At 44.0% G+C, this 13082-nt stretch overlaps 1 protein-coding gene across 2 annotated transcripts in view; it reads right to left on the bottom strand.

Moving 5' to 3' along the window:
• Positions 1-13082, bottom strand: part of hspg2 (heparan sulfate proteoglycan 2) — a 63702-nt gene that overhangs the window by 28996 nt on the left and 21624 nt on the right. The window contains exons 4-30 of one of the 2 annotated variants that reach the window (XM_088362562.1): positions 8905-9014; positions 8756-8814; positions 8387-8559; positions 8236-8274; positions 7624-7749; positions 7340-7534; positions 7147-7266; positions 6878-7009; positions 6455-6599; positions 5987-6144; positions 5760-5900; positions 5476-5639; positions 5155-5334; positions 4872-5068; positions 4394-4541; positions 4196-4323; positions 3981-4067; positions 3823-3881; positions 3601-3659; positions 3312-3452; positions 2730-2903; positions 2254-2433; positions 2049-2167; positions 1858-1969; positions 1626-1739; positions 1331-1458; positions 958-1041 (exon numbers count right to left, since the gene is read on the bottom strand). In XM_088362562.1, the coding sequence (XP_088218688.1) occupies positions 958-1041; positions 1331-1458; positions 1626-1739; positions 1858-1969; positions 2049-2167; positions 2254-2433; positions 2730-2903; positions 3312-3452; positions 3601-3659; positions 3823-3881; positions 3981-4067; positions 4196-4323; positions 4394-4541; positions 4872-5068; positions 5155-5334; positions 5476-5639; positions 5760-5900; positions 5987-6144; positions 6455-6599; positions 6878-7009; positions 7147-7266; positions 7340-7534; positions 7624-7749; positions 8236-8274; positions 8387-8559; positions 8756-8814; positions 8905-9014 (3472 nt within the window). The remainder of the gene's footprint in view (positions 1-957; positions 1042-1330; positions 1459-1625; positions 1740-1857; positions 1970-2048; positions 2168-2253; positions 2434-2729; positions 2904-3311; positions 3453-3600; positions 3660-3822; positions 3882-3980; positions 4068-4195; positions 4324-4393; positions 4542-4871; positions 5069-5154; positions 5335-5475; positions 5640-5759; positions 5901-5986; positions 6145-6454; positions 6600-6877; positions 7010-7146; positions 7267-7339; positions 7535-7623; positions 7750-8235; positions 8275-8386; positions 8560-8755; positions 8815-8904; positions 9015-13082) is intronic. The other variant, XM_088362571.1, reaches the window with a different exon arrangement.

Raw genomic sequence — 13082 nt, 5'->3', positions numbered from 1 at the left:
TTGTTCAGACACACAGCTCTCCTCATAAATGCCTCATCTACATTTATGCTCTAGAGACCCAGAAAATGTATGTGGTGTGTGCAGAGATGGAAAGACACAAGAGCCAAGACAGCCTTTAAATGTATGCAACCAGCAAAGCACAAAAGCTGAAGCAGAAGACAAAAAATTAAAAGTACCACAAACCAATCTACAGGTTTCCTGAAGACATACAGCACTACTTGTTTTTCACCACAAAAACTACCAATGTCACCACAAAAATACACTAAAAGTCTACCCAAGAAGAAAATTGGACACAGTATGACTTGAATTCTAGATATGCAGCATCGCAGGATAGAGCAGTGTTTCCCAACCTTTATTGAGCCACGGCGCATAAAAATTGCATCTAAACCCAGCAAACACAAATGTCACACAACGTATGAAAACTGAAATAACCATCCCAGCTCAAGTTAGTCACAAATCTGGGCCTTATTTAAATGACCACAACGTCATGACTTAGCATTCTGATGTGGTTAATTGTACCTTCTTCCATATAGTATAATGGACGAGGGTTTATCGTAATTATTCTGTCACTGGCATAGATTAATTCTTTTGGCTATTAATAAAAAATATTTTTTTGACAAATTAAGTGAAATTGGGTAATTTTCCATGACACGTCCAATGGCCCATCACAGCACACTAAACCTGGTTGGGAATCACTGGGTAGATACACGGCTCCTGTCCTGCAAATGCTCAACAACTCATGTAAAAAAAAAAAAAAAAAAAAAGACGACTAAAGTAAAGCACCATCATGCGTACATCCCTTTTCTACAACTACAGCCAATGAATGCTCGTGCCAGCCCTGGTTAACTTTGCCCACAGCCCACCCGGTAACCCTAAACCCAGAGCAGTGTCAAAACGACCCCTGGAGAAAGATGTAGGGAGAAAGCAGACTCAGGTAGGGCAGGGAGGGGGGTGTACCTTTCGCAACGTCTGCCAGTGTATCCAGGAAGACAACCACATGTAGGCTGACCATCAGAATCCAAATAACAGGTTGAGGAGAATCTGTTCAAACAGTATTTCAAGTAAGGATTTTGTTATACTATATACCTCGTAGAACAATGAAAAAAGGATTTGTAAGTGAGATGAACTGAACTGTATGATTGTTGGTTTGATGATAAATAAGTCCAAATCACACAACATGTTTATCAATTTGACCTTGGCCACAAGTGAATTTCCCTGCTGTGGGATGAATAAAGTTCTACCAATCAATCCATTCTGGGAGAAATAGCTTTGAAAATCCATCTAAAGGCTTATTGCTTTGACTTTCTGCACCATCACGACATTGACTCACTGGTTGTTGGATGTTGTTCCAGGACATGGGCAAGGCTGGCAGGCCTGGGCAGCTCCAGCTGCTGGGTTTCCATAGTAACCAGTCTTACAGCGTTCACACCTTGGCCCATCAGTGTTATGTTGACATTGCTATCACACACAAAAAAAGGTGACATTCATAAAAAAAAGTTCATACAGTCTGCACAGAGCTTGTTTTTACGTGTTGAGATCTGACAAGAAACTCTTATTGCATTCCAGCGCAGAGATGAAAGTCAACAGTAAAAAAATAATTAGGAGAGGAAAAAGTTCAAACGTACAAGACACCTGCCGGTCTCCGGGTCACAGCCGCCAGCATACCCATTGCAGTCACATCTCTCACAAGTGCCCAGGTAAAGACCAGAGCCGGTCCGGGAATAACCTTCGTCACACTCCTGCAACACCAAAGAATAACACCCAAGGTAAGAACAGAAAACCCAGCAACTCTCAAAAACTGCAACCGGAATACAATTCAGCAAACAAACATGATTGGTTGAAATGAAACTTGCTGACCTGGCAAGATGGTCCTTTGTATCCTTGAGGGCATGCACACTCTTCCACCTCAAGGGCACGTTCATTTCCAGTTGAGTGTGGAACCGCAACATCCATTTTAATGTCTGAGATACTGTAAAAAATCAAGTCGACATTAGGTGTGTCCATCTTTGAATTTGTTCTTCATGAAAATAAAAGATCCTGACGTTTACCTGCTCTCTGCCATGTTGTCTGCATAGGTGGCCCTTATATGCAAGGCGCTAACATCAGCCAGAGCCATAAGGAGATGCTCCCGTGTGCACGGTTGCCCGTCAGCGCGGCGCCATGCAGACTGCCAAGATAGAAAAGGAAAGGTTCAACTGATTTTCTACTTGTGGGTTGCAGATTCAGCAATCTACTTCCAAGCATGCTACAAACCTCTCTGAATGTCACAGTGACTGTTTGTGGCACACGTGGCAGAGGCTTGGATTGAGAATAATGTTCCAGAGAGATGCCATTGCCCTGGAGAACCACATCTGGCTGACCAACAATCACCAGGGAGCGTTGCGAAGTCTCATAACGCACTGTGTAGCGTAGCTCTCCGCCATAGGCTGTCACCTGGGAACAACGTAGTGAGAAGAAAACCTCAGTATAGATATTTTGACTGATCAGTAAAGTGTTACAGAGAAGGCAAAAAAATAGTATAGTGTTGATTTCATGGGGGGGAAGCGAAAAGGCAGTCACAGAAACATTTTTGTAAGGTTCAAAGCATCTTTGCTCTACGAGCAGGTCCAGTCATTTTCACTGAACATGTTGAGACATGACTGAGTGTGACAGAAAGTTGAAAGCTGAGTGAAACACCTGACTGATGTTTGCTCTCCCCTTGCATGCTTTCCACTGTTGATTTATATCACCTTATCTCCTCTGAAATTCTCAGGCAAGACCCAGTAGTAGATGCTGCTGGGAATGCTGGAAAAGGAGCGGTAGACAACTTCTGAGGAGCCACTCTGAATGATACCCTCGCTGATAGTTCTGGAGTTGCCGATGTTGGTGAGTGTGAAAAGCTGGCCGTTCACTCCTCCTCGTACCTGGGAGCACACATTACCTAAGACGGTTATTTTGAATGCTCATTGGTCACCACCCACTGGCGGAGCTAGAATTTTTATCTCTGGTGGGGTAGCCAAGAATAAATCAGGGTGTCCGTAAAATAACAAAAATACTTCCAAAAAAAACATCCTCAGAAAATGCTGTTGAAGATTCATTATATGTTTTCTACGGAGGGATAGAAGAAATGTGGAAAACAAAACTCGGGAATAATTTAAATTTATATTTCAGTGGGGGCTAGTGTCTCTGTGGCCCCCCCTCTAGCTCTGCCAGTGCACCACTCACCACAACCAACAATTTCCCACCTCTCCATTTAGCACCTGCAAGATTTGCTGATACAGCATGTGTGAGAAAATATGCACCCTTCCCTTTACTATTCATATCTACTGTACCTGATCTCGACTCCAAGTAGAGCTGGCACACTGTTTGGTGACGCCCATGCAGAAACAACGCAGACAACCCTCAGGGTTGTTTTCTGATAAGTGGAAGAAGCCTGGCTTGCACTCATCACACTGAGCGCCTGCCACATAGTTCTGCAGAAAAATAAAAACAGATACTTGATCAAATTCAATATATTAAGGGAAATAAGGTTCAGACATGGAAAAAGAATGACCGAGACAACAATAAATGGTTCTCGTCTGTACTGTTTCACTCTGCACTTAACAATCGTGCAATGTGTACCTTGCAGCTGCATGGCCTGCTGGTTGAGCTGATGCTTCCTCTGTTATCACACTTGGTTTCTGCAGGGGGGGGGGGGCAGTGGAAAGATGAAGACATATGGAGTGGAAAGTTCACCTGGCAATGTTCCAAAAGCAGCGCATACCTGTGCCATGAGCACATTCTACTGCCAAGTCTACTACAAGGGCAAACAGAACTCTAGAAACTTTACTAAAATGCACTCACGTTGAAGAACACATTTTCCGTTTGGTAGAAGGGGATTGCCCTGGTAACCAGGAGCACATCTGAGAAAAAAGGAGGCGGGAGTGATATAGAATTGCCACAAATTAGGAAATAAACATTAATTCTAAAGTAATTTATACGGGATTATTTAATGTTCTGACTTTTCACAACGTCGTCCCGTGTAGCCGGGCTTGCAGGCATCACATGTTGGCTGTTGGTCAGAATCAAGGAAGCAGGTGTCAGAGAACCTGCAATGACAAACAAAGAGCCATAGGTAACCATTTACAGCGCTGTGTTAATAAGTAGCACCTGGAATGAAGGAACCATTGTTCAAATATCTGAAGGAGTCAGTTTGGAATGGATCTAGAGAGGTTACCGGCGAGAGGTTTCATAGTATGGACAAGGGCAAGGCTTGCAGTCATCGGATCGGCCTCGTCTCGGGTCACCAAAGTAACCAACGCGACACTTGTCACATTGTGGACCTTCTGTGTTGTGCTGACAGCTCTACAGTAGGAAAAAAAAAATGTAATCACCTATCATAATCGGTAGTAGGCCTGAAGTATTAAGTGTTTACCAGACAATGTCCGCTGATTGGATCGCAGGCACTGGCATGTCCATTACAGTTACACCCGGCGCAGGTGCCCAGATAGGAGCCACCAGGGACGCGCTCAAAACCAGAGGAACACATTTCACAAGACAGGCCCGTATATCCAGGGGGACATCTGGGAACCATAAATGAGATCAGCATCAAGGCTTTTCCACCAGCTGTCTCAACAAAGTACAACATGTCAATGGACATCACAAACTTTGGGATTGTTGATAGAAACAGCTGGAATAACAATAAAAGGTCAAAAATGGTCTTTTCGATTGTTTTAATAGGATAACTCCTAGGGAATCCTTGCTACTGTTTTGGTACATACCAGTCAGTTCCATTAATGTGACCAGCATCAGGACAATCATGCAATAGATTTTTTGGGTCATACCAGATAGCTTAACTTGCCCCCCAAAAATAATACATTTGTGCTATTGACAGGCCAATTTGTTTCCCTTACCTGCACTCTTCAACATCCTTCGCATGACCTCGAGTGCTAAACTCCACAGTGGTGGTATCCATGACGATATCACTGAGTGCCACGCTGACCATGTGGTTGTCATAGATGGTGCGGATGCTGATGCTGTCCAAGTTAGCCAGCGTCATCATTAGCTCCTCCCGGCTTACTTGTCGTCCGTTGGAGTGTTGCCAGTTATCCTTCACAACCATCACATTCGGGAAACTTTTACATCTAGTGATTCGTTATTTGTTTTGACTTTGTATAGAATTCCCCAAGCACTTACTTCAGTGAATTTAACTTCACGTTGGTTGACCACACCGGCAGGGGTGGAACTCCCTCGGCGGTAGATAAGCCTGCGCCCATTTCCAACCAGTATTACATCCGGCTTCTCCACGAGTTCAGACAGACCACGGGCCAAAATGAAGCGGACTTTGTACTTCAGGGACCCTCCATAGGAATCGATCTAAAACGCAGGGAGGGTTAGCATACTAATTTACACGCCCTTCCTCTACAATCTCATGTTTGAGTTTGACATCAAAAGATGAATACGAGACAAATGTTTTCAGTGGAAAATGTAAATAAAAGTAGCTTTTGGAGTCGATACCTTGTTGCCAAGAAACTGGCGGGGCAAGGTCCAAAAAGAGTCCAGGTTGAGAAAGCGACGTGACAAATCGACAAGCTGGAACTCTTCCATCTCAGGGTTGATGAGGAGCTGAGTGGAAGAAAGAGGGGGAATGCCTGGCCTGGATGGGTAGGTGACATTCACACCTGAGTGTCACAAAAGAGACCGATTAATTTTCTCAGCTTTCTGCTCTCTCTGAGGTGAACATTTCTGTATTTCAGTTGTGAGTTTGAAGTTAGCATTCTTTGAATTAAATGAATCCGTACCTTTAAAGTCCTCCTCATCGGTGAAACGCAGGCTGATCTGATTGCGGTAGCGTCCGGTGCTCTTGCAATTCTTGGTGAGTCCAGCACAGAAGCAAGGAACACAGCGGCCCTCCACGCTAAAGTGATTGTCTGGGCAGTTGCCTGAAAAGGTCCGGACAATTTATTTCCTTAGCTAAATTTCATCCGTGGCTTGGAATGAAACCCGTCATGCTCTTGCTTGAACGTACCCGGGTTAGGATTTGATGTAAGAGTTAGCACTCCATCTGGAATACCAAACACAAGACCTTTGGCGTTGATGGCCTCGCAAGTGTAGGCCCCCTGATCGGCTTCCTTCACGTCACGGATGGTAAGCGTGCCATAACCGTTCTCACTGGTCATTGAGATTCTGGTATTACATGGATACAAAAAAGATTCAGATTGAATTTCTCATTGGGCTTTCTCACAGAGATCACATAAGACCGGTTCAAACGTGGCAGATAGTGATGATAATGATTCAAATCCACAGTGCGATTTTCCATCTTAATTTTTCCAGCGTGGATACCACCAAATTGGTGGGATGTATAATATGAGTCCAGAGAGTCTAACATCAGTCTGTGTAAATATCCAATGGCACTGACTGAGTTAACTAAACCAAATAAGCCTGAAGTTAATCGAAAATGTACAGGTGAGTCTAAAATGGTTTTCAAGAAGCCCACCTGCCACTTGTTGGAATATGTCCCCAATTCAACCTCCAGGTGATGATGGGTGTTGGGACGCCAACAGCCCGACAGGTAAATGTCACAGTGGCCCCCCGGGCAACTTGGATGGATTCTTCTGGTGGACTTGTCACAGATGGAGGAGCTGCAAAAGAAAAACAGAACTACTTCAACTCCATAGTTAATTTACCCACAAAGGCTGCTTGGAATTTGGTGATGCAATGAGACTCACAGATGCAAAACAATTCACTTTTAGTTCGGTGGACAGGATGTTTCACAAAAAGCTCTGTGTTTGAGCTGACCCATGTGTAAAGAGCATGTGGCTCACAGAGAATTAGTCAGCGTGTACAAAGAAGCTCAGAGCTGGACTTTAGTGCAGAATGTAGAGTACTACAGAGAAATACACAAGTGGTTGGGCCTTACTGCAGCCGTATTCATCTGAGCGGTCGGGACAGTCTGGCTCTTCGTCACACTGGTAACTAGCTGGGATGCAAGTGCGGTCGCTTAGGCATTCAAACTGCTCAGGAGCACACCGGTCATCTGGACCCTTGGTGGCTGTGGACATCAGGTAAGTATAATGACATCATCAATAGTTGCAGTCACTTCAGATTGGGTAATCCTGGGTGAGTTTTCCACTCATGATCACATCACCCAGGATTCATGTCTGAACAGAGCCAGAGATGGAGACTCACGGCAGTCCAGCTCATCTGAGTTATCTTCACAGTCATTGTCTCCATCACAACGCCAGAGCTTGAGGGCGCAACGGCCGTTTCTACACTTAAACTCATTGGGTTCACATGGCGACGGAGTTCCTGTAAAGACAAGTGGATACGTGCCAAAAGCTGCCGTCAGGCTCGCATGTACATACGCGTTTGTATGACTTACCGCATTGGAATTCGTCACTTCCGTCCAAGCAGTCTCTTTCCCCGTCGCAGATGTAGTCTCGAGGGATACATTCTCCGCTCTGGCATTTTGCTTGATCCGCTCGACAGAATCCCGGAATGACGGGTGGCTGCGGAGGTTTAACCGCGGCGGTTGCGGTGGCAGGGGCAGGGGTGGTTGCAAAAGGTCGTCTTCCATCTGCAACAGATTTCCGGTTAAACTTAGCAGCGGCGACGGTTTCGCACTGCATTAATCATCGGACCACGTTACAAGCCGAAGCCACTCACCGCAATCGTTCTCATCGCTCAGATCACGACAATCTGGTCGATTGTCACACAGGTATTCCATCAGGATGCAAGTCCCGTCACCACACCTGTGCTCATCCGGCATGCACGGCCTGATGCCAGGGATTACTAAGAAAGATGAATATAAGAAGGAGGATTGACGTGGTGAAGGGTGAAGGACAACCAAAGCACTACGTCATAAATAAAGCAGCGGCATTACGTTCACGGCAACACAACCAATTGATTTTTAATTTAGAGAATATTCCTTCTGTGTAACAGCGAGGCGTTTATCGTTTTCTCAGCTTCTGCCAAGTCTACATTACAAATAACTTTTCGATGCATTTTGGGTTCATCCTGAAATTACACCCCAAAACTGAATATCCTTTTGAGCACTGTCGGTCAATAGATCAATTATGCATTCTTAATGGAAGTCATGCCATGCGGATGTGCTATTTTTTTTTCTGTGCATTTTGATTTTCCATTGGTGCTCCATGCAAAACATTCTTTCGGACCACGTGATAGATGAATTTGCACGTTTCTTCCTAAAGCCACTACACACAGCCATCCTAAAGCTTCTATGGCACAGTCAGCTCATTCACCATGCACAGTACAAACCTGGCACCGCTAAAGGTTCCACTGAGGGCAGAGGGCGAACTAGAAACCAAAAGGAAACATTAACAGCCCTGCCCTACCGCTGTGGTGGATTTTAAACTCCAACCCCTTGTGAAAGACTCTGCATCTAGTGACTCCAGCACATGGTCCTCACCTTCTCCAAGCTCTCTGAACTGAAAGCCTTCCACTGATGTGACATAGGAGGCGATTGCCCCATTCTGCACGACGCTGTATAGCACACTCCGGATCTGTTCGCTGTTGCTGTTGTAGTCCGAGCCCACGTCCAGTTCCACAAATACATAAGTGCCATACTCTCTGACGATCTTCCTGTAAGAGCAAGAAAGGTCTGGTGAGACGATATAGTAGTTAGTGGCCTGCTGATGCTGACACAGAAAGGCGCTGCACTAAAGGAATTCCTCTTTACAGTTGCAAGGATTTATGTATGTCACGACCGACAGTAGTCAGCTGCGGGGACTCGACTCAAGCTGCCGTAAAAGTTGATTTAAAGCATTGGAATGCATACTTAATGAGGACCACGCTGACTGACTGGGCACCTGGAATCCTGTTGTACTCGGACTCCAACTGTGAAGGCAAGAAAATACAAACGGAATCAGCAAAGGTTTAAATAACCCACACATGATTTTTAAGGTTGCACAAATAATAAAGACATACGGTGTCCACCACGGCTTCTGAGATCTCATTAAAGGCTGGTGAGAAGATGTCGTCCAGCTCTGGGTTGTAGACGATGGAGTCGGTGAAGTTGACAAGAGCTCTGTAATAAACTGGATTCAGAGAGTGTGAATAAGAATTTGTCAGTTTAACCAGACTAAAGCCAGCCTGACTGGCTTCTAAAACAACATTTGGAACTTCTGAGTATCATTCCATGCTTCCATAAGTGCTAAAACCTACTAAAGTTAATATGGTCCATTCCCTTAAGAAAGCTTGTGGTTAAATTTAACAGCACAAACCGACGGGCCTGCCTGAAGTTTAAACGAGTGCCACGTTCCATTTATGGGATCTATTTCCATATCTCAATTGTGGTTGGGTTTTCGCTCAAACCGCTAGCTGCGATGTAGTTACACACGGCCGCACGATTTGACGGCCGTGTCCTTAAACCATAGTCTCAAATATAACTGTGAAATTATAACATGCTGGATGTGTTGACAATGTCACATTGCTGCCAACGCTTTGCTCGGAGGAGTCTGCCAACCTCAATCGGACTGCATTTGAAATTCGGGAAGGAAGTCAATATTTGAACTGTTTCTTGCAGCCTCGTGCTACTTGCCATGCACAACGCAAAAGCTAATGTTTGGAGTGCTGCCTATTTAAATTCCCATTGAGACTCTCACTTTTGCTCTACTGCCCCAACTTTGGCTCGCTCCCGTGTTTGGGAGGGCACTAAAAACATGCATTGTTAATGAGAAAACGGTTTTGTTTAACTGACAGTAAATTGAGCAGTGTCTATAAAAGCGCACAACAAAGTGACAAGACATTTTCTGCTGAGACGGCTCTATGCGGCAGTCCGTGAATTAGTTCTGTATTCATTCATTAAAGTTTGATTTGATGCATCTATAAAGAAATCGAACTGCATCAAACAGTTGGTATTTTATTCATTCAGTTTTGATCAGAATTACTGCATACTTAATATTTGTTAATTCGTTGTATATGACCTACATGTATAAATTGCTGTCGTGTTGTTATAGTACTACTGTGGAGTGTCTTCATAACTGATAAGTTCAGGCTTGAGAGGAGCCTGGCAGGGTGCCGGCGCGCTTGAAGTGCACACTGTTACTGTTGAACTGAAAGTGAATAATTGTTGAATTGCCTGAATGTGGAAACAGAAGACGGGCAAGATCAAAGTTCCTCATCAAAGCGCTTCATTTGACCCGCTCTAATCGCATCAATTGAGTGGGCACTCGACGCCAGGTCGGCTCCCTGCTAGCTCTGAGTTTGCTAGCGTCTATGGCCTAGTGAGTATGGTATTGCCACCGCTTGAGATCTTTTGATGACAGTGCTCCTAACAAACAAGACCAATTCTCCGAGATGTCACTCACAGGTTCTAGTGGGGGAAATCGTCAAAAGCAGCACGACTATCAAATGTGACGAAACAGAGTTTCAGTGCAGACATGGATTTAAAAAAAGTGTCTGGGAAAATATATTCGACACTCTTGATCCAAAAATGTATTTGGCGATTAAAGCTACTAGCAGAACTGTGGCTGCATTGTGCCTTGGGCCCCCGCCATGCAGCGCAGAAAAGCCTACACCAAAGACAAAGACTTGATTGAGCGATGGCCTGGCCTTTAATGCCCAACCGCATTGGGCTTGACCTTCAACCCTCAAGCCAGTGCCTACAGCAGTGGCCCAGAACCAGCCAAGCTGGAAGAGGATAGAAGGCTGCATTCCATTTACAAAAAATATATATATATATATACTATATATATTCATACACATTTTGTAATGAAGAAAAACAACGATGCGGACATTTTAATTAGTAGGCCTACAACATAAAAAGCCTTTCGGATAGATGGTGTAGAAGTAAAGAAGTTCCTTGTCTGACATGTTAGCTCCAGCCTTAAAATTGCACTAAAGCCCCAATCAAGTAAATAGAACAATAGAATATTGTATGACATCAATGAGCTAGCTATCAAATTACTGTACTTGGGACCTAAAACAGTGGGTCAACTCATAAGCGTTCCTCAAGTGAAAAAATGTTTTTATTGTGGAAACTGAGCAAGATGAAGCTGCTTAAGAGTAATCTCTCTAAGATTGGCTGGCTTTGGTCATGCGAGATGTATTCTCTTCTGTCTCACTTCTAATTTTATTGTTCTGTCAGATGCAAATTGATCAACTTGAGTGTGTGACAGAGGTCCCAGACACTGACACTGAAAAATGTTACATTACACTGTGAAATAGCGCATTGAAGTCTAAAATGCGGTTTTAGTGTTGACTATCCAATACGACGTGCAATTACGCAATCCCACAACAAAGACGTTTATGCTGTCATCCTCTTGTCAGTATTACTTTCCAGAACATGCTCATCGTTTTTCCACTGACATTGAACAACACTGGAAAAACACAGTCACTCAACACATTCATGGCTTGTTAAAGATGAGTCTTGGAATGTTTGCTGGGGGTGCCTTTAGAAAAGTGTGTCATTAAGCATAGCAGATAGCAGGAAAGATTGTTTCAGGATCACACAAAGAAGGAATTGACATTTGGAAGACTTACTTAAGGCTGGCTCGACTGCGCTCTTTATGTTCACCACATAGGAAGAGTCCAACGAGTACTCTATAGTAAGCAATGTGAGGCGAGAAGCAAAGGAGCAAGAAACACGAGGAGATAAAGTGGCACACAAAAAGGGGAACCAACGTGTCAAGGGTCATCCAACAAAAGCCACATATTGAGAAGGATGGTGTTAGCCAAGCAAGGGCAGGGGGGTTAGACAGTAAATGAGTGAAAGTAAGAAGGAAACAAATAGAAAGTTATCATTAGATAAGATGAAGATATGTACACAGAAAAGTTTCATGAGGCAAGTACATGAAACACAACACATGACTTCAACATGTAAAATAACAGAAATCAGGCAGGCAAAAAGTGTGTCAGTGACAAAAGTGAAATTGTGACCTCATGACTTACCAAAAATTATCCGAGTTTAATTTTATATGGGGTATTCCTATAGCCTGAAGTTGTTGTGTATGAAAATGCGTTTGATGGAAAAGTGGCGACGAACCTTTACTGGTTTGACATTTGACCTCCGCATGGAAACGTAAACTTCTTCTGTGTAGGTCAAAAACACAATTCTACAAAGAGGGGTCACCAGCTTGTGTTTCTTTTTTGATTAGTTCGGATCATGTCACGGGGAACAAAGGATGCTGTGAGCTTGATGAGTGACTTATCTGGAAGCAAGTCTGGTGACACGAAGGCATCAAGGACGCAAGTGCCAGAGGGCATCCCCTTAGAGAAGACAAGTCTTTGGTCCAACCCAAAGAGGATATCCTCCAAACCAGACATGCCAACACTGCCCTTCACATTTCTGTTGTCTGAGACACACCCACACTGATGCCGGGAGGAGCCGCTTCCTGTTTTGCCTCGCTACATGGAAATAACTGAGCCTCGCTACGATCATCATTTTGCGAAAAGTTAAGCTCTACTTGTCCTGGCACCAGTAGCCATGTCACTTGTGATTTATGATGACTCATTTTCCACCACTTTGGATGGAGCTATAGCTTACGGCATTAAAATGTCAATGAGATCGCTGCAGAAGACAGGATTCTTTGTGCAAAAAGTTTACTCTTTAAGTCCAACCCAGATTTTGGATGAATCCACTCTATAAACTGTAACACTCAAACGGTCCTTCACCTCACAATCAAGTGATTGTTTTGCATCCAGATGTTTCAACTCAAATGTGGCTTGAGTTACTTCTGTACAGTACCCTTGAGGAAAAAAGTTAGCATCAAGTCCTTTTTTGCCTTCTTCAGTCTTCATCCGACTGTTCGCTGATGATGTTTACTGGGCTAAAATGAGTAAACAGCTTTTATGTAAAAATAACTAAGGCTTGAAATGCAGCCAGGAAACATTTGACATAAAACGTGCCCTTCTCTATTTGAAGTCGCTCAAGCTCAGCCAAGCTAATTAAACCCGAAGGAATATCCAATGCGCTCAAGGTTGAAACCCTGCTCTGATCCTGGTCAGGATGGGGTCAAGTCCAAGAGAGAGGAAGGTCATGGCTTCACATTACTTGCATTTCTCTGCCCTGGTTTTAGTACTATTATGGTCATTGGCTGACTAACTCTTATTAGAAGCTCAGGTCTCCAAAACCTCTATTTGAAGTATGAGTCAATGTGCAATGA

This window comes from Syngnathus floridae, chromosome 2, assembly GCF_059516105.1.
Source record: "Syngnathus floridae isolate MCC-2025c chromosome 2, RoL_Sflo_1.0, whole genome shotgun sequence".
Taxonomy (NCBI): Eukaryota; Metazoa; Chordata; class Actinopteri; order Syngnathiformes; family Syngnathidae; genus Syngnathus; species Syngnathus floridae.
Note: the sequence above shows the minus strand (reverse complement) of the source record. Positions and strands in the feature narration are given on the sequence as shown.